This window comes from Acanthochromis polyacanthus, chromosome 6 (genome assembly GCF_021347895.1).
Source record: "Acanthochromis polyacanthus isolate Apoly-LR-REF ecotype Palm Island chromosome 6, KAUST_Apoly_ChrSc, whole genome shotgun sequence".
Taxonomy (NCBI): Eukaryota; Metazoa; Chordata; class Actinopteri; family Pomacentridae; genus Acanthochromis; species Acanthochromis polyacanthus.
In genome coordinates this window covers 36,771,462-36,791,336 of record NC_067118.1, presented here as the reverse complement: position 1 = coordinate 36,791,336, position 19,875 = coordinate 36,771,462, and the positions used below count along the sequence as shown (strand labels likewise).

General features: G+C 41.4%; 1 protein-coding gene across 1 annotated transcript; it reads right to left on the bottom strand.

Moving 5' to 3' along the window:
• Positions 1-4,175: 4,175 nt before the first annotated feature.
• On the bottom strand, positions 4,176-18,678 carry lmbr1l (limb development membrane protein 1-like). The gene is made up of 17 exons (XM_022208664.2): positions 18,453-18,678; positions 12,907-12,991; positions 11,046-11,079; positions 10,555-10,694; positions 9,867-9,970; positions 9,631-9,754; positions 9,475-9,543; positions 9,323-9,387; positions 8,452-8,524; positions 8,284-8,370; positions 8,099-8,175; positions 7,929-8,006; positions 7,759-7,832; positions 7,459-7,549; positions 7,298-7,364; positions 6,481-6,642; positions 4,176-5,927 (listed from the first exon to the last, which is right to left on the bottom strand). The coding sequence occupies exons 1-17, from the start codon at positions 18,513-18,515 to the stop codon at positions 5,842-5,844; spliced, it is 1,479 nt and encodes a 492-aa protein (XP_022064356.1). The 5' UTR covers positions 18,516-18,678; the 3' UTR covers positions 4,176-5,841.
• Positions 18,679-19,875: the final 1,197 nt, after the last annotated feature.

Below are 19,875 nucleotides of genomic sequence, written 5' to 3'. Positions count from 1 at the left end.
CAGGATCATTAAAACATTCATAGTTTGGGCACCTTTTCCAATTAATGCTCAACAAATAACCAAATATTCTTAAGAAAAAATATTAATCATAAACCAGCAATGAGATTTATGTCTCATATAGAGCTTATACAGAATATTTCAGTTCAAATACAGCCCCAAACTCTCATTCCAGCTACTTTAAACTAACATGTCCTTGCTTCTATGTGGCCATCCCACCCATCAGCCCCGCTCTGCTGCTGTTATTAATAGACAGAGTTGAAGGTGAGGACCCCAGAGGGAGCCTTGACACCCCTGACTATGACTTACAGTGCTGCCTTCCTGTGTTTGGGGAGCACCGCCTGACCCCCCTGAACCCAGTGCACCGAAGACCTCTGGAAACACCCGCCTGGCCACATCATCCACTTATTATTTTTATCCCTCTCAGAACAATAGCTGGGAGAATCATAAAAATGTGTCAGATAATGCCAGAGAGGGCCCAGACAAGAGAGTAAGCATTGTGTCTCGAGGGTGTGACATCTGTAATCACACACGGAAGCTTAAATTAATGGGGGGGTGAAAGGTCAGAGAATGTCACCGTCCTATCTCGAGCTTCCTGGAACACTCGAGGACTCGGTGCATCGTAGTGCACTTCTTCACGGAGACTTTGTTTCTGAGGAATTTCAGCCCACTAACAGAACTGCTCGGTATTTAGATGAAGCAACTAAAACATCTCATTCAAAAAGCGCCTGTGATGATCTCCAACTGTGCCTGAAAGTTTTCCTTTGTACAGTAATGGAGCGCAGGTCACAGAGCTCCATGCTGACCATGGAAAAGCAACCTTGTAGGGGAAGTTTCCAGATGATCCCAGGATGTTGTAGGGAGGGGTGGCAAGGCGAAGCTGCATCTTCCTGTCCTTATGATAAACACGGAGGAAGGCTCAAGTCTGGCCTGAGCGACCCAGATGAAAGACATCAGCCTTCATAACAAATACAAGGAATGACTCAATCAAAAAAAGTAACAAACACTTTCGTATCTACAATTACCCACACCGATGTTTCTCCTCAAAGCCGTACAGGAAGAAAAAAGATTTCATCAGACATGAAAGGGAAAGGAAGGAAGCAAACATCTGTGGGTTGGAGATGGAAATAAAGTCATTATTATTATTAGTTTTTATTTTGGGTGCCCCCATCCTCCTGCCTCCCTCTGCCTCCTTCGTGTTCTCAGCATTTCACTCCCCCATTTCAGGATGGGAGTACATGGCTGGGTGAATGGTTTGGTTTCCTGCAAAGCCACAGCACAGAAAACGAGATCTTTCCTGCTTGGGTTAGCCTACCCTGCTTTGTTCTTTCCAAATCGACGCATGTGCTTGCACCTGAGCTGGCTGTTCAAATACAGCAAGTACCTGCAAGATAGTATTTCCATCATCTGTGGAGTTGTCAGTGATCACTAATAACCGACTCATAATTCGCAAATAGTGGAACAGTGCAGGCAAGGATTGCAACTTGCAAATTTTTTTTTTAGGATGAGTTGTAGAAGAGAAGTTAGACAATGCTGGCTTGGACCTTTCAAGTGTTTGTCTTGTCTCTTGGAGCTGAATAGACACTATGCAGAATCCACTTCCTCAGATGGAGGCCGTTTCAAGGGTTGGGGGGGAGAAAGGAAAGTCAAGGAGCTGACATCTAACCACCTCCCTCCCCTCTCTCAAACACACACAGCCGTCTTTTCCCTCTGCCTGATGCTGCTCGGCTCACTCCGCTGTCTCTCAGCGTGTTATCAGTGCAGGAAGAGGCAGGGTGGTGCGTTCTGATGTGGCTCCATACACTGGATCATTCTTGGCTTTTATATTGTAGTTTGGTAGACATTACGTTGATCGCTTTATGTGTTGCGTTCAAGTGTACAGCACTTAACATGGTGTGGACATAAATATGTTGCGTCCGGGGCCAAGTGTGCTTCTGCTCATGACGAGGCCCGTGAAAAAGAGCACCACTGAGCTGAGGCGATGCTGCACTGAAGTGGACAATAGACTGAGAAGGGTGGAACTTCCTGGCTGCAGACAAGCAGGTCAGAGGACAGATATAATGCTAAAACCTTGTTTTCCGAACTTGACCGAAAAAACTTACTTGCATTGTATAGATAGAGTACAATAACAATTAAACAGTTCCCAATAAAAGTGAATTAAATTGTGATGTCATGTGTTTCTCCCTGAAATTCTACGCCACCCCAGTCCTCCAGAGGTATCCGGTCCAACAAGGGCCTTCGTCAGTTGACTGTGTGAAGCAAGTGTGCCGTGAGTGTGCACACAGGATGGCGGGCAGCTATGGCAAACGGACAGTGTGGCCCATTATCAGTTGATTAGCAAGCAAGTCTCGCCTTTTCCTGAGTGATTCTGCATTTGCAAGCGTAGAAAAGAGGGAATAACAGCCCTTAATGCACTTTGGCACACACTTCAAACGGCCGACTGTCAGGAAAGCTAATCTGTGTCTTTTTCCCCCCTTCATTCTTATGTTTTGACAATAAAGATAGCCTATCTCATCCCATTACAAGCTGCCCGCTTCCCGCCTTGTCCCCGATATGCCCGACATCTAGTCCTATAGAGTGTGCTGCCCAATGGAGCCGCCGGGACACTGATTGCGACGCCATCGACCTTTACTTTCTGCTGCAGGGAAAGGTGCTATCTCAGTGTTTCACCAACTAAATCCAAGGTTAGGAGTGATATGTGGGGTTGTTCCATGCAGTGTGTGTGTACAGTGTTCCCTGGTAGAGACAAATCCTTGCATCCAGTTGGCTGTAGTTGTTCTCTAAAAAGCCAAAAGAGAAGGGTTGGCACAAATTGTTTACAGTCTCTCCAAAGTGTAACACAGCGTGGCGTCTAGATTGACTTTCAGTAGCACAGAGAGTGGGCAATAGGCTTGGTGTGTTGGCATCAGTGTGGGCAATAATGCTCTGCAGAGGAATTCATCAGTGTAATCATGTTACATTTGTCTCTAATGCAGTAATGTGATGCATTACTGTTCCTAAATTAAGATTAGTTACTAGTCAGGTACAGCAACTTTTATTTTGAGGCAGTAGAGCTTTTTTTTTTTTAGACATGCAACCTAATGTTTCTTGTCACTAGTTGCTCTTTGTACTGGTTTTCACTATTTTTACTTTTGGTTTTATAGTAAAAGTTTACGAAATGATATGAAAGAAAGATCTTAAAGTAGGTGTTTCTGCTGATATGTGTGCATATGTATGGTTTAATTTGATTTTGTAAACTGGCAATTAACAGATAGGTGATGTTGTAGATCTGCGACGAGTAATGTAACATGTAGTGTCATCTAAAGGAAGCAAATGAGTAATGGATTTCTTTAACTTTTTTGAGGAACAACCTCAACAGCGATTGACAACAAAAATAATTTTTGAATTCTGTTTGACACTCTGAATGGCCACCTCTTAACCTCCTCAGTGACAGTACAAGTCTGGGTTCGTTCAAACATTAATCACATTGAAAAAACTCTTCTTTCTTTCAAGACTTTCAGATAATGCACATTTCTCTGACTTACACACACACACCTTGTGTCTGGCTTATGTGCGACTTCCTCAGAGACTAACCAGCCTCCAGATGTGCAAGTAATGTTACGGCGACATTTGAGTTCATTTCCTTTTAGCAAAGGAAGCGCAGTGCAAAACAAAACCTAAACTAAATAAGCTTAATTAAAACATCCAACAAAACAAAACAAGAAATGCAAACAAAAATCAAGAGGGAGAAATTAATCAGCGCTGGGGTTTTCTTGAACTGACTTAAGAAAAATGTGGACAGGAAATGAACAATAGGCAAGGAAAGGGAATGGAAGAAAGGAGGTGGGTGGTGGGGATGTGAAGGAGTGAGTGTGAGTGAATGTCACTTCTACTGATTTGCAGGGGTTTGTTTTTATCTGGCATTCGCATCGGAGCGGGGAAAGCGTGGGCCACGACTGCAGTGGCGTCGGGGGTGGACACCGCTGACAGACGGGCCAAAATATGGCTTTCTTCTGCTGCTGATTAAAGAAGTGCAACAAAAGGGTGGGGGGGACACAGAGGACAGATGCCCTTGCCAGGCACACACACCCACCACAGGCCACATCAGTGTTGCTACAGTTCAGAAAAATGTAACAGCATCAAACACTCGGTTTACAGTAAAAGTCACCTTGATGTGGACCCAAAAGGAAACAAAGAAGTTAAAAACACATTTTTTATTGCTCATAAAAACAGTGGAACAATGACGGTTATGAAAATGTAAAACATCAGAGCATTTCAAAAGTAAACAATGCCACCATTATTTTTTTCTTTTATCTCTGAGAACTATAAAGATTTTTTTTGTCACAGATATCACATTCAACGTATTCAACTGTTTCAAGGTTCTACTGAATCAAAATGTGACATACGGATCCCAAAATGCCCATAAATAATGATAGAAATGCAAATAAATGTTGTGTTCTGAACATCCAAAAGAGCACTCCCAGAAAAGTTGAAATGAGTAAACCTCAGGGTGCTCCTTATACAATACATATAATAACAACTAAACAGAGAGAGATACTGTCCCCTGCTGGCCAAACCAACAGTAAATAACCCGCTGATACAGCAGCAAAAGCAAATGGTGACAGGATCACCATCAAAGTGGGAGATGAGATAATGCTGAAATTAAATGTGAAAATAGATACTGGTAAAAACTGGAAGGCTTTACAGTCGCATTTTTGTAATATCTGAAAATATTCTGAAATTAATTCAAAGCATTCACCTTCATGTCCAACAAAGAGGAACGAGATGAAAAAGAATTCACATAAAATTAATACAAAAGATATGGAAAACTCAAAAAAATGACTTTTGGTAAAGTGAAAAAGTGTGCTTTTACTTAGAATATATTGCACTTTCCCCACACAAATTCTTAATGATTCACAGTTTAACTGGTGTAAGGCAGAAGTTCCTCCTAATGAGTGTCATGTGGCATTCAAAGGTCTTGCATAATTAGTGTAAAGCTTTCCACTTATTAATTCTGTAGATAAGTAGTCCTTATACTTAGTAAGTTTACGGTCATCTAAAAAAAAGTAAACACAGAAAATGCTCTCAATTCAACAAGTAAACTGTGTTTTTAAAAGAGTTGCAACACTGACACTGTTAATTCTATCTTATATTCCCTGTGTAACCTGCAGATCCACAGATAGCCACGATAGGTTCTCTGTGTCCCATTTGCTCCCAATAACAACTTCCTCTTATTATCCAACACAACACTGGTGCAGATCGGACCTCCAAACACATGGAAGCAGAAGATTCCCAATCTTAAAATAGTGGTACAGCTTAAGAGGAATGTGTGGGGAAGCCACAGAGAAAGAGGGAGCACTCCATCGACCTGAAGGAGGAAGAGGAAATTAAGTCACAGTTACAATGTGATATTTCAAAATAACTCTGCTGACATTTACGTGTGTCAGCAGAGCAACAGTTACCCAAGAATCCTCTTTTATAAGGCGCCAGGCTTGCAGGGAGATTGCTCTGTTACTGTTCACAATGGCAGGACTGCCAATATGGCTTAAATCCCTTTTCCCCTTGTTCCAGTCATACCCATGACTCAGCTAACTGCTTGTACCAGCACTCCTCTTTGCAGTCACATAGCGGTACAAACTTGGACCCTGATATATTGGTCATTAAACACAGCATCAAGCATTGGTCCCCCTGGATACAGTGCAGACAGACTCTTCTCCTTCTCCAGTCTCTTCACACGGGGCGACCTTACCCATGTACCAACTGGCAAAGGAACTAAACTGGAAATGCCTTTCATTTGACAGGTGCACATTTAAGGTGGCTCAGTTCAAAAAGGCCAGGAAAGGCAGCGGGGAGGTGAAAAAATAGTCATTGGATTTTGGACAGTCCACTGGCCAGGAGGAGTCTGAAGGGGACGGTGGAGCGTGACACAGTTAAAGGCAGTCTGTGCAGACCTGCAAGAAAGAAGAAAAAATAGAGCATGACATTACGCACAATCACAAGGTGGAGCTCTAAATTTGCAAAGTTAGGGAAAAATTGTGATTTAGGTGAAGTGAAAGTCTATTAATCACAGAACAAAAGTAAGTTGGGAGGTAATGGGAAAGTGCAGGAGAGCTGCCATGGTGCAGAGATGTTATCTGTACTATGAGGAAGGGGATTGCGTGTATGTGTGTGTTTGGCGTGCCCATGCTCCAAGGGCTTGTTTGTGTTGGGTGGAGGTTTAGAGGGTGTGTGTGCTGCGAGGGGTCTAGGGCGGTGTGTCTGAAGGTCCCCAAGGGGACCCAACTCTCCTCTTGTCCCTTTACAATTTCCTGAAAGAATTGTATTCTTTCTATCTGAGGAAGAGAGACCAGCCCATAGGGAAATGGGGCCAAAGGTGGGGAAACTTATGACATGGCTAACCAAGTGCAAAGCATTTCAGCAGAGTACAGGCCCACAGACAGAAAGAGAAATGCATACAAATTACTTTCACTTTACTTCATGAATATAAAATGAAAGTAGACTGACCAAAGGCACGGATGAGCTCTCTCTGTACCGCCCAGGTGACTGTCTTTATCAGGGAGGCAGACGTGAGACCAGCAAACAGCATGTTGTACAGAAAGACTATGTAGAAGTTGCCGAGCCAGTTATACCGACCAAAGTCTCCCAGTAGATCGAAGCGGGTGATCCCTGACACAACAGAATAGAAGAAACCACTTGTGAATGAACTGCTCAGGCCTGGATTTATCTACTGGTGCAGTAATCATGGCATACACACGCCCTCTTGTGGGCATTACTACAACTGCAAGTAAACTGTTGATTCAGCAAGTCATGACATTTTCTCGAAGCTGCGTCCACATCCCACAAACATACCCAATTGTGCAAGTATACTCTTTTTTTGTACTTAGTAAAACCTATGTAATGTCAAGGATAGAACAGAAGACAGTTTTTCAAAAGATTTTATAACTGCTTTTATGTTTTTCATGATCTTACAATTGCCTTGCCGCCTTCTTTCATGCACTGCATTGAGACAGTAGTGTACATAAACAGCATTTTTAGAGAGCATCCTGGTTTTTTAACCCTTTAAGCTTCAGTCAATTCCAGCCGTTTTCAGTACAAAAAAAAAATCGCTAATATTCTATTTTTAAATTTAAAAAATTATGAAAAATACAGGGAATATTGGAAGCGCATTGCGAGGTGCATTTCCTTGAAGGGGTTAAGGGGTTAAAGCGTATTCACATCAAATACAATACATTCTAAAAACCTATTTAGAATTAGTGTGTAGTGTAAAACTTGGACATGGCTGTAATCTCTGATAAACACATTTGCCATTTATGCTACATACCAAGTGTGCGTGAAAAGACCGGCAGTGCAGAGCTCAGGATGAGCAGTGAAACACAGTTTGCAATCATCTGTAAAAAATAAAATAAAATTTAGATAATGAGTAAACAAAGTATCACTGATTGTGGGTTATATTTTACTGAGAGATGGGATAGATGCAGGTACCTGTGTGAGGTTGGTGTCTTGTGCACGAGGCAGGAGGCCAGTGAAGAGAGGAGAACTATAGAAGCCCACCACTGACGACACCATTAGATAGCTGACGTTCATTTTAAGGGCAACAGTAGACAGATGGTAAATACAATCCAGGAAGTGCATCAAAATGTGCTTTAAATGTATGAATGTGGCTGAATGAGTCAGCATCACACAGACTGACGGAACTGCTGCAAGCGACTGAGTCAGAGCAAAACCGACATGACCAGTTAACTCCGTGTGCGCTCGTTTTAAGCTAACGGGGTGGAAGGATACAGTATAAGGACGACTTGAACTGCAGCACCCAGAGAGCCGAACATCGAGAATGAGGCCATCCCCAAATGTGGGTCCTGCAACACACAAAAATACACAGAATATACACAAATGACTAGCTGTTGCACACCATACATGAAACGTTTACAAGTTCATTTTAGTAGAATCCTCACCTCCATTCCTCTGGGCATCGCAGTCTCATCCAGCAGCAGCTCCAGCACATTGAAACACACCATCAGAACACACATCACCTGAAGACACATCAACGGCAATTACACAATTTAAAAAAAAACAAAACACAGAAATGCAGAATTAGTGCTTACATTGATAAATTTGCATCTACCGTGAGTGCGAGGAGCACAAGCATTGCCAGTGGATAGCCCAGGTTTCGCTGCCATGCGGACGCCTTCCTACGCATCTCTATGGGGAGAAGAAGAAAAAAGAGAAAAGCAACAATAACAAATTATTATACACTGTAGTTACTGTTGGAAGAACTCAGCAGACAAAAGCTTGTTCTATCAGTCTTACCCAGAGCGACGCGCTTGCTCCGGACTGTTTGGTAGTCCTTTTTCATGTTCTCCATGTCCAGCTTGACCCAGCATGACGTACTGCCACCTTCAGGCAGACAAACAAAAAGTCAGTCAGTCATCCGTAAATTGAATCATTAGGAAATGGCGAAGGAGAGTGATCACTTACAGTTGAGCTTCCTGGAGAGCGAGTCTTCCTCAAACGCAGTGCAGCTCAGTGTATCCTCCACATCTTCCAGCAACTGAAGAGAATGGGATCAATCAGTCAAGAGGAAATTACAATTCAAAGCCACAAGACGACTGTTAATGCAGAGGTTTCTCTATTTGAATAGGTCAATTTTACACTGCAAAAACTCAAAATCTTACCAAATCTATTTGTCTTATTTTTAGTCAAAATGTCTCATCCCACTTGATTTAAGATCAATTCACTTAACAAGTGACATTTCAGCAAGATAGAGGGATCTGTTTTAAGACAGTGCATCTTAAATATCCTGTTAAGTCAAACAATCTTGAAATTATCTTGTTTTGAGTAGTATTTTACTAGAAAACTCAAAATAAGTTTAATACATCTCAAATTAGGAGGTTACATGAAAGCAAAAATCTATTTTTGAGTGAAAAACTGCCATTTTTTAAGCATGTCTGACTTATTTTAAGACACCTAAGCTTGACAATCCTGGTAAAATAGAGCTTAAAATAAGTTTTCCCAGCTAATTTTAGGATCTCAATATTCTAAATATCACATCTTATATCAAGAAATCTGACCAAGCCATTTTTCACTTTTTCTATTGGCAGATTTTTTCACTTATTTCAAGGTAGAAACTTCTTTGAAATAAGCTTTTTTTCTTGTTCTGAGGGGCATTTTTTCCAGTGTAGGAATGCCAACAGCTCTGGGGACAGAAACAGTCTATTAATGTGTCTTACGTTCATTAAAATTTAGCTCAAAACAAAGCTGTGCCTAAAAACAGCCTCACAGAGCAGCAAGTATGACTGCAGACATTCAGTCTTGGATTTTAACTCTAGACATTGAGTGTGTGACTCACCCGCGGTTTGACCAGCAGGCTGCCTGTTACACTGAACATTCGGGACAACCCAAAGGGAGTGCACACTGTGGAGAAAACACAGATGATGATGTGCAACAGTCACACAACACAGTTTGAAGTTACTTCAGTAAGTGTGATTCAGATATACTCACACAAAAGCAGCAGCACTCCAAACAGAGAGATGCCAGAGTACAGATAGGGAAGATAATACTCCCACAGGTCTGAAATTCAAAAGAGAAGCAACTCTATGAAAAACTGCACAACCACCTGTCACTGAGAAATCTATGGGTATAATGCAAGTGACTCACCGTAGAGGCTCTTCCGGGCTATGTTGTCATGGAGGAGAGCTGATGCCACCCACACAATGCCAAGCACAAGCAGAGCCAGCAACAACAGCAGCACAACAGCTTCATACACTCGTGCCATTACACCCTACACAACCAAAGCAGATGTTCTGTGATCAGATGCTGCCAACTTAAGTCTTTTAGAATAGTTTTTGATTCTTTTTGAGCTTTCATTTCTGAGCCAGTGCCGAAACTACTACCTTTTTGGACCCTGCAAATCCCTCAGACTCCGTGAAGAAATAGGCAAAAGGCATGAGGAATACGAGGGATAAATTGGAGAAAAGGAAAACTAGGTTCCACAAGCCTGCCAACAGAAGGAAGAGAGATTTTTCAGAAGTCAGCTTTTAAGTGAACATACTCATTTGCAATGAAAGATTTTGGCTGAACCTCTTCTGTCAACCGCTGTGAGGCACAGGGCTGCCAAACAGTGCAGCATGACAAACACTGGCTGCACGGTCGCATGCACTGGGAGACAAGGATGTGCTCCAATTCAAAAGGAATTTAATAAAGTGAAAAGCTGAGGTTATGATCACACACGTCTCTGACCACAGTTTTTAACTTAATAACCATTAACTCAACATCAAAACAAAACATTGTTGTTCGACTACAGCTGGAGAGTGCGACCAAGATGAGGTGAACCGTGTCTTTTTTTAAAAATTCCGAACAAGGTACACAGAAAGGTCAGAGCTCATCAAACCACAATCGTTATTCATTTGGAAACAGGCCTGCATGTCATTGATTCGGAAGCAATCGACACTGATCCTCATCTAATCTGCTTGTTTGTCTCCGTGTTGAACAGGAACATTCTCTGTTGTTTGACAGGTTACTACAGTTGCAATTATCATAAGCCGTTACATTGTGTCAACTAATAAAAACAGCAAGATGTACCGTGGATAAGAGATCCATTGAGCCACTGCATGTAGTAGCTGTGTGGGAAGGTGAGCAGCACCTCATTGGACAGAATGGAGATGGGGAGAAGGAGCACAGCACACACTGCAACAGACAGGGTGAATGTACACAACCACAGCCTGGGAGAAGGAGAGAGACAATCTATGAGTGAAGTCACATATCTAATCGTGTTTAGCCTCAGAGCCTAACGGCACAGCTGAGGTGAAGGGCTGGGGTGGCCACGATTAAGGTAATACAGTGCCAGCGTGTCGGGACAAAGGGCAGAGCGACAATGAAGTCACCTCATTCTAATCAACGGGTCACATTAACACACCGCCACACAGGAGACAGGCAATAAATCTGCAGCCCATTGGTTTTAGGTCACTACACACGTCGCATTGACTTGGTATCTGCTCAATCATTCAGTGACACTCAAACTGAGTTAGAACAGACTGCTGGTGGCCAGTTAATGATTAGAGGTTTAAACTTACGCAATTTTGTTGACAGTGGCATCTTCAACATCATCTGAAACGGAGCAGAAAAAACAAACAGGATTACATTTATTATCAACGTTCTACTTGTTTTTACGTAATTTGAGTTTTAGAACTAAAGAAGGCTTAAGCACAGAGAACTCGGAGTGCAATCAGATAAACTCTGCGTTGTCACAGGAGAGGTTAAAGCTGTCTAGAACAGTGTGTGAGTTTGTGTGTGTGTGTATACTGTATCGGTAATATTGGGGAAAACTGCAACAGAGGCAGTCCACATGAGGATGAAAAAAAAAGCAAACATCTCACTGGCCTCGGAGAGGGGAGTGAGCAGGCGACAAGCATGTTTGGAACATTCTGTTCAAGTAAAAGCCAAGACTAAATAACCCACAGGTAAAAAGAAAATGCAAAGAGTGGAGTATTAAAAATACCAAGGGGACCCATCTGTAAATGTTTCTATATGTTTCAAACGGTGAAAAAAGGATCATGACACACAACAGATCTCTAAAATGCACTGTATACGTTTCTATACTTGGCTCAGTACATGATACAGTTTCATCTTTATGTGCACATGTTGGTGCAGCTGTTTAATTATGAGGTTAAGCCTAAGGAACTAAAACCAGTTCTATGGTTCCTAATCTCAAAAACAACTCTGTTCAGTGGTATTGCACAACTATCATTTGTCTGCAGGCTACAACTGTTCTGCTGTTGTTGATGCACAGACAAGGTTTACCACAGTGGACTAATACATAGCAGATTTCCCTTTGTCCAAAAAAAAAAAAAAAGGAAAAAAAAACAGAGCTGGCCATCTACCAGACTCCAACCCAACCCCAGCTAAGCTAAAAGATTTGGCTGTTTGGACAGCCCACATCTGCTTCCAATAGTGGCAAGTTATTGGATTCATTATGTAACTGTCAGCCCAGTAACAACACGGAACTTTAAATATGTTTCAGTATTTAAATATGTTTTAATGTTGGAGAATATGCAAAACATCCCAGTACATGAGTTGTATTTGAAACACACATGTAAATCTTGGCTTGTAGGCTACAAAGTTATTAATCGTCAATACAGTGTGGACCAAAATATATTCTTATACAATGCTCATGCTGTCAAAAGCAACAAAAACCCGTAACGTAGTTTTACGTGCTTGTTAAAAAGCTCTGCGTAGAGTTGTTTGTCTAAGTGGAGCTACAACTCTGTTTATCCTGCAGCAACATTCGTCACCTCAATGATCTATGGACTGCCTGAAGAGGCGGTCACAGGTTTCACAACACGCCTCCTTCACCTCTGAGCCGATCCAGCCAAGGTCCAGAGGCTTACTATCCTGCTATTGTGCAAATTTAGGCTGTATCTACATGTATGCAAACATGGAAGACACTACTCATAAAAGCAAAGGTCCATACAGGTTTGGATTTCATTGTGCGATAAAACATTATACCAAATATTAACAATATGTGCACAAAATGATTAAGATTTCTGAGTTGTAAAATATACAATTTATTGCTAAACTGAGTGTTATCAGGATTTCTGAGGAATCTGCAAATAAGGTGAAAAAATTGATGTTGTTGCTCTTGCTTTCACCAAGCCCCAACAAACTATATATAAAAACACCATTTACATATATATATATATATATATATATATATATATATGAAATGGCTAATTCTTGAACAGCACCTGTGTTTACTTAAAAGATCACCTACATAGTTTGTGCAGAGAAATTCCAAAACACCTATGTAATCAGTAAGCCTGCCAACGCTGTCCGTTCCCCTCCAGGCAAATCTCTAGAAACCTTCGATGGAAGGCTTTCCCACAGAGCAGCATCAATGTGGTACATTTATTGCCATCGAAGAACGTTAAATCTTACCCGTGACGAACTCGGCTGTCTTCTTGAAGTGTGTGAGGATGAGGTAGGACACCATGTAAAGGCATGTAAACAGGAGTACACAGATCTGCAGAGGAGAAGGAAAGACATTTTGGTAACTTCTGCACTGCACAGTTGGAGATCACGACTCAGAACGGTGCTTTGGATACTGAAGCAGCTAACGGCATTAAAAAAAGGTAGCCATGTAAACAATTTGTCATGCACCGCTGATGGGCAACACTTCTGTTTAGTTTGACTCGTATCTCTGATTTAGCATATGCAGACAGGTCCTTAAAGTTTGGGTGGATATGCAGCACAGATAGCAAAAACATCCGGAGGAGACAGAGAGAACACTGAGGGGGAGGAGAAGGGAAAGCAAGAGACAGGCCAAAAACATTCAGCGCTTTGCTTTGGCCAAGAGTGACAGATGGGAGTCTGAAGATTACCCCTTTATTCCAATAAAGAGAGTGGGGTGACAGTGACCAGCTAAGGGATTAAGAGGAGTAACAGAAAGAGGGGTTAATAACAAGTGAGGGATATACACTATAATGCTTGTAAAGGTCACCCGCTGACATTACATTAAATGTAGCAAAATATTTAGGCTAAATCTGTATTCACTCAGCAATCTGTTGTCTGGCAGAGCTGTCAAATTTAAAGTCTCAAGTAAATCTTTTCTCCAACATCAAACAGAACACGAGGTCACTTCAAAGATAACAACCGCATCTTTGTGACGGCTTCGATACTTTTCCACATTCACTACATCAGCTTCATTCCAGTCTCGGCAGCAGAGTAGGCGATCTGCAAACACCTACAGCAGCCTTTGCTCAGACACACACACACTCAAATTAGTTCGGCTCAGCTGTACATCATCAGCCTTGATTGCAAGCTGTCGGATGCGTGGGAGGAACATGTGTGCAATATGTAAATGGCAATTAATTTGAGCAATGACTACCGCCGTCTTCTTCAAAAGCAAAATACCTCAGGTGATCTAAGACCATTTGGGGACAAATTGTCAGTAATGAGCTTCGTGTCAACACATGCCATGCAGCAAAAATAATTGGACTGGCTGATGAGTGAACTGCTGCAGCCAGAACACAATCAATCAAAACATTTCAGCAATGAGAGCGCAGTATTGGCAGCATGGTGTAGACGTTTGTCCCCCAGGTAACAACGGCAACAAATAAAGATAGAGAGCTTCTCTGGAGAGATGCCCGGGGTTAGGCATGTAAAACCGGCTTCTGAAAATGCATGCAAAATCAAGTTTGCATGAAAATTTTATTGCAACAGTTTAGTCTAACACAAGCACTGTGAACATGAGCATCTAAATTGTTCATGGGGCCCTTTTAGTGTTTCTTTTAAACTAAAATACAAGCCAAGAAAATGTGACTTATAGACACATGGTACTGTATGGATGTCTCACTTGTGTCCATCAGAATTACAAGTACCAAAAGACAAATTCAAATGCTCAGATAAGTAACCTGGTAATTTTATTATAAGGAGTCTGTAATATTCTTTGACACAAAGCATCTCCCTCTTTATATTTTTACAACAAAAATCTAATTAAGACCTACCAAACAAGACTGCATTTACCTCTTATTATCATATTCAGCTTGAAAATCTATTCCAAATTCAACATAAAGGCTAATCTGTTGAGCATTTGAGTGGCAGCGCACTAGCTGTATCATACAAACAACAAAGGACTGTACACACAACAACTAATCAGCTCAGTCTGCAAAATTGTTCAATAATGCAGCCTAATTTGGCAAGGAGCTTGCAATGGTTAATCCAACAATAAGAAAAGCAGGAAACAAAGGCCATTGGATGAGAAATAGGTGGAGGGCCAGAATAACACCCTTTTAGTCCACGTTTGTTGGAACACGTGCTGACCGGCGGTGTAAAGACCTGGCAGCACACAGCAAGCCACTGAAGGGGGAGTTTAAAGGATTTCACGATCCAGAAGGACATCTTTGTGCTGAACACAAAGTCCCAGGATTTTAAAATTCACAGGGTAACTTAAACATCTTTGTAGCAACCCAAGCTAAAAACGGTGAGGCTCAAATTTTTTTGCATCTTGATAAACCTTGTAGTTCTGTACTGGAGTGTGGTATCACAAAGGCACAGAGCCTCTTGCTCAGCTTAACACATTTTAGGCAAAGCATGACGGCCTATGTTTACAAGTATGTGGATAGATTAGGCAAGACCTATTCAACAGCCAGGAAATACTTCAAATACTGCATCCTAAAAGGTATCCAGCTCCAGTATCTTCTACAGAACATTTTACTGGAATGTACACAAGTAATAGCACAAATTCCAGGCAGTTATTTGTTTTCCTCCAAAGAAATCATTATCTAGTCACCCCTTTGCAACTAAACCAAAACAAAGTGGGAGGCAGATTTGATCCATCACTCCCACAAAATACTCTCATGTCTTCTCTCAACAGCCCTACAGAAAGTAGTCACTGAGACTCAACCGTGCCATTTCTAAATAAAAGGGTAGTCGTGCAACTCTTCCTAGGATGACTAGATATCTCAATATGTGGTGATGCTGGGTGTCCTATTTCTCCAGTGCAACAAGATGTCACCCCGACCTTTTATTCTGCTAGACGTTGATCCTTCCTGATCCCTCTAGGCCCAGGGTGCAGGGCTATGGGTGTGTACTCCTGGCTCTACCATTTACAGCATCTCACACAGACAGTTTCACCCATCTATGTTACATCTGCCAGAAGCAGTTATCTAAGATTATTTATTACGTTACATCAGCTCCAGCGATGTTAACATTTGTCCAGTCAAATTTGATAAGCTGATTATTCTTGCCAGCTTTTGCACGTATGCGTATGTGTCAAGGGAGCTCAATTTCTGACTCAGACTTTAAGAATTTCTTATAGACACGCACCAGTGAGTCTACATGATATTGTAATATGAAAATAAACACAGGGCTTTTTAACCAGATGAATATTTGGAACGTATTAATCATCCTTGAATTATCCAAATGTGATTTTGTAGAAGAGTGTATCTGCATCAAAAACAAAAAAATATTTTAAAAAAAGCTATTTGGAATCTTTCTCATGTGGTGTAGCGCTAGTAAAGGCATCCAAAATATGTTTTTTTTTTGCTTTGGATGGCATTGAGATGTTTGTTGTGCCGATTTAGGCGATCAAACAAAGTAGGTGCGTTGCCTCGTGTTGCGGCAACGAGTACCACATTCTGCCAATAGAGAACCTGTTTTTGGTCATGCTTTTCGTAACCAAAATATTTTCATAAGCCTGTCATTGATGTTCTTTTGGCAGCCAAATCTTCCTTTTTAGTGTTTCTTTCCTGTCGCTCCGCACACATCGAGGCCACACGTCAACAAGCTCAGTGTCTTGTAAATAAAGATTTTAAAAAAACCTTCAAAACCTCAAAGTGTGCAAGAACCCTTAAATCAGAATAAATTATGTCCTATCAGATAGGCTTGCCTAGTAGAGTAGTCATGGAAAATGAGAACCGTGCACATTTTGTTTGGTATTAAGTGGCAAAAAAGCATGATGGTTTGGCTTATATTGCCCTACTTTACATTATACTTCCTGCAGTGTGATTATTGTGCAGACTCACATCACAGTGTTGATGCTGTAATGAGGCACTGTGCAGGCCTTCATCCTACTAACTTAACGGTTTTCACACATTCTCAATGGCTTCACGCACAGCAAGCAGTTTCCCCACAGCCAAAAACAAGTGCTAACAGTGACAGCTTTTGCTGCTTATAGGTTTTGATCATTAATTACTCATACCTTCTTTCAAGAGTTGCAGCAATAAATCGATTAAACATGTAGCTGATGAGCAGAAAATGAAACAGCAATTAATTTGATAGTCTTTTTTAGTCAATTTCTAGCTTCTCAAAGGTGAGGATTAATTGATTTTTGGTCACATGTAACAGTAAACTGAATGTCTGGAGTTTCAGAGTGCTGGTCAAAACTTTGGCCTTTGTGAAAATCTAAGTAAATGTTTGTTGGGGAAAATTTATTGACTAAACTACTGACTTAACAGTTGAAAAATAGTTCTCAGATTAATCGATAATGAAAGTTTGTCTTTCAAAAAAAGCTTGGTTGTATGAAAAAAAAGTAACACTGTTTAACACGTCTGATTTCCACATACATTATTTAGGAACGTACAAATGATTCTTTGGATAAAATGCTTTATCCTAAGTATTTGCTTCTGTTTCTGCTAAATGACAATGCTCTCCTCTAGTCCACTAGCACTTAGACTTCATATTCATCATTTTAAAATAAGCTTATCGATGATAGGCTTGGTCTAAAGCCATTAATGACCAGAGGTGCTGGGGCAGCTGACCAGTCTGAGACACAGGACTGTGAAGAGGTGGTAAGCTGGAGACTTGAGGCGCGCCAGTGGCTAATAGCATTAGGCCTTTGGGTGAAAGAGGCAATGACACAAGGACACTAGAATCATTTGTAGCTCTCCTCTAGCTATATGAGCAACTATATAACTGAAACAACATAACTCCTACTCAAGATTACCATTTCATATATTTTGTTAATTTTGCTTGTTATGTGTTATGTGGGAGGGGAAAAAAGTCACCAATATACATCTGACATGCAAATATATTCGCCTAAAACTTCAAAAGAGAAATAGAAAAAGTCAATACACTGTCAACATCTTAAATTCCCGAAGATTTGCTTTGCTTTTGATGTTTCTACTATACAGCAGAAGCACTATCTAACTAACCAAACTGATGGTAGTGGATTAAAAAAAATCTGAATCTTGGAACTGGGACACCTAAATGTAATGAAGTCATTAAAATTGCCATTCCAGTGGTTTTGCTGCTATAACATTCTTCTATAAGTTCTTCTCTGCTGCTGCAATGACTCAGTCTCCCACAGGGATCACTAAATTTCATGTTATATAATTTCATCCATAATCATGCACCCCTTTGCTGGCTCACAGTTGCACAGTTTCAGTTCATCTTCCTCTGCAGTACTAGTACAGACTGGACGTAAAAGCCCCCTCTTAGCTGTTTAGAGTTGAGCAAATCAGAACATAATGATAAGTCAATCACAGAAAGAAAAAATCCAGTTTGTCCTTCTTAGTACACTGCATCAGCAATATTTCCTGCCTCAGGAAAGGACACCTGATTGTGCTGTTTAGGGTTAAAGGTTAGGATTCATGTGCCCTGTTGTAACTGAAATGATCCCTTCTTGGCTGGTCTGAAGTTCAGTAGTTACTGTTGTACAGTCAGGCAGGGGAAGTGAGAGAAGATATTAAAAGGACAGAAAATACTGTGAAACACCAACGCCTGGTTAGCAGCTCCATCCGTGCTACAGCTGAAGTCCGCACAGAAGTTTAGCTAACCGTTAAAACGAGCAACTTCTAAACAAAAAAAAAGCAAGTAACGTGAGACTGTACTAGCTGCTGTGCCACTTTCAAGTCATGTCAAATAAACTCACTTAAACGACGTGAGTGATTGTGTGTGTGTGTGTGTGTGTGTGTTGCAGTGATTAGCGGATCGTATTGTGAGTGGCGACCCTCATATGCATATTAACCGACGGCTGCACTTACTATCGTCTCCCGGACGCGGTTGTGGAAAAGTTGCTCTCTAACCGACACGTCGTCCGTTTCCATCCTCCTCCGAAACCATACCAGTATCTTCTGGCTTTAAAACCCCCGGGCGTGGAAAACTGTGTTAAAAAGTTAAAAGAATGGGCATCTCTGTACCGCTGCAGTTATCTGACTCTGCTAGCTAGCTGGTCTCCGTTTAAACGGCTAACCTGCTGCTGCTGCACTGATGAGGAACCGAGGGGGAGTGGCTTCATATGGAGGGGCGGGGTCTGGACAGCTCTGTATGTAGCTGTCAATCATCATTTCTGTTATTATTAATAGGTCATCATCAATCAAATTAATTACAAGGTTCATGCAGCCTACTTTTTGGATGTATGAACCAGTTTATCCACAGCTATGCAGTAGAGGCGTTGTTGTTATTTACACACCCTCATTCATATGTAATTGCTGCTGACAAGATAATAGAAACACACTTCAACATAGTGCAGTAAAATACAAAGGGGCGTTTTTCAGATCTACTTGTTTAAACAGTGGCAGATCATAACAGAAGTCATCTCAGGGTACTGCACATAAGGAAATTTCAAAATGCTCTTGGCCTCACGTCAGAGGAAAATGATTGTTGCATGCATTGTTTTTTGGCCCAGTCTCATTTAATGTTATTGCACTTAGTTCAGTGATGTTCAAGCTTTGAATCCTATTCAAGAAATGGGTCAAAGCTTGAGCCTGTCCTCAACAGCATAGTGACTTACAATTTACAATTTCATCTGGCAGGGCTGCACAGTAGGGTAGTGGTTTGCACTTTCGCCTTGCAGCAAGAAGATCCCTAGTTCAAATCCTGGGCTGAGTCAGTCTGAACAGAGTTTGCATGTTCTCCCTGTGCATGCATGGGTTTTCTCGGGGTACTCCGGCTTCATCCCACAGTCCAAAAATATGCTGAGGTTAATTGGTTACTCTAAATTGCCTGTAGGTGTGAATGTGAGTGTGATTGTTTGTCTGTATATGTAGCCCTGTGACAGACTGGCAACCTGTCCAGGGTGTCCCCTGCCTTCGCCGAGTCAGCTGGGATAGGCTCCAGCACCCCCCGCAACCCTAGTGAGGATAAAGCGGTGTATAGAGAATGGATGGACTGATCTAGCAGACACCAATCCAAAGCGACGTACATCTGAGAGTAGATACAACAGCTTCATCATTACTTTGGGAAACTACAATTCAGATTCCCAATTGGCTGCTTCTGCCACCTGTGCTGTTTGGACAGAGCCTCCCTCTTCTTTTATCTTTGCTGTCATTGCTTCAAACAATTGATTTTTTTGTGGACAGTGAAATTATATATAATTACAATACACAGTTAGACTAAAATAGGAGTGACACTCCTTGTTTCCAAGTCAGGCTGAGAACTTTTTGAAATACCTTTATAGTAAGATCA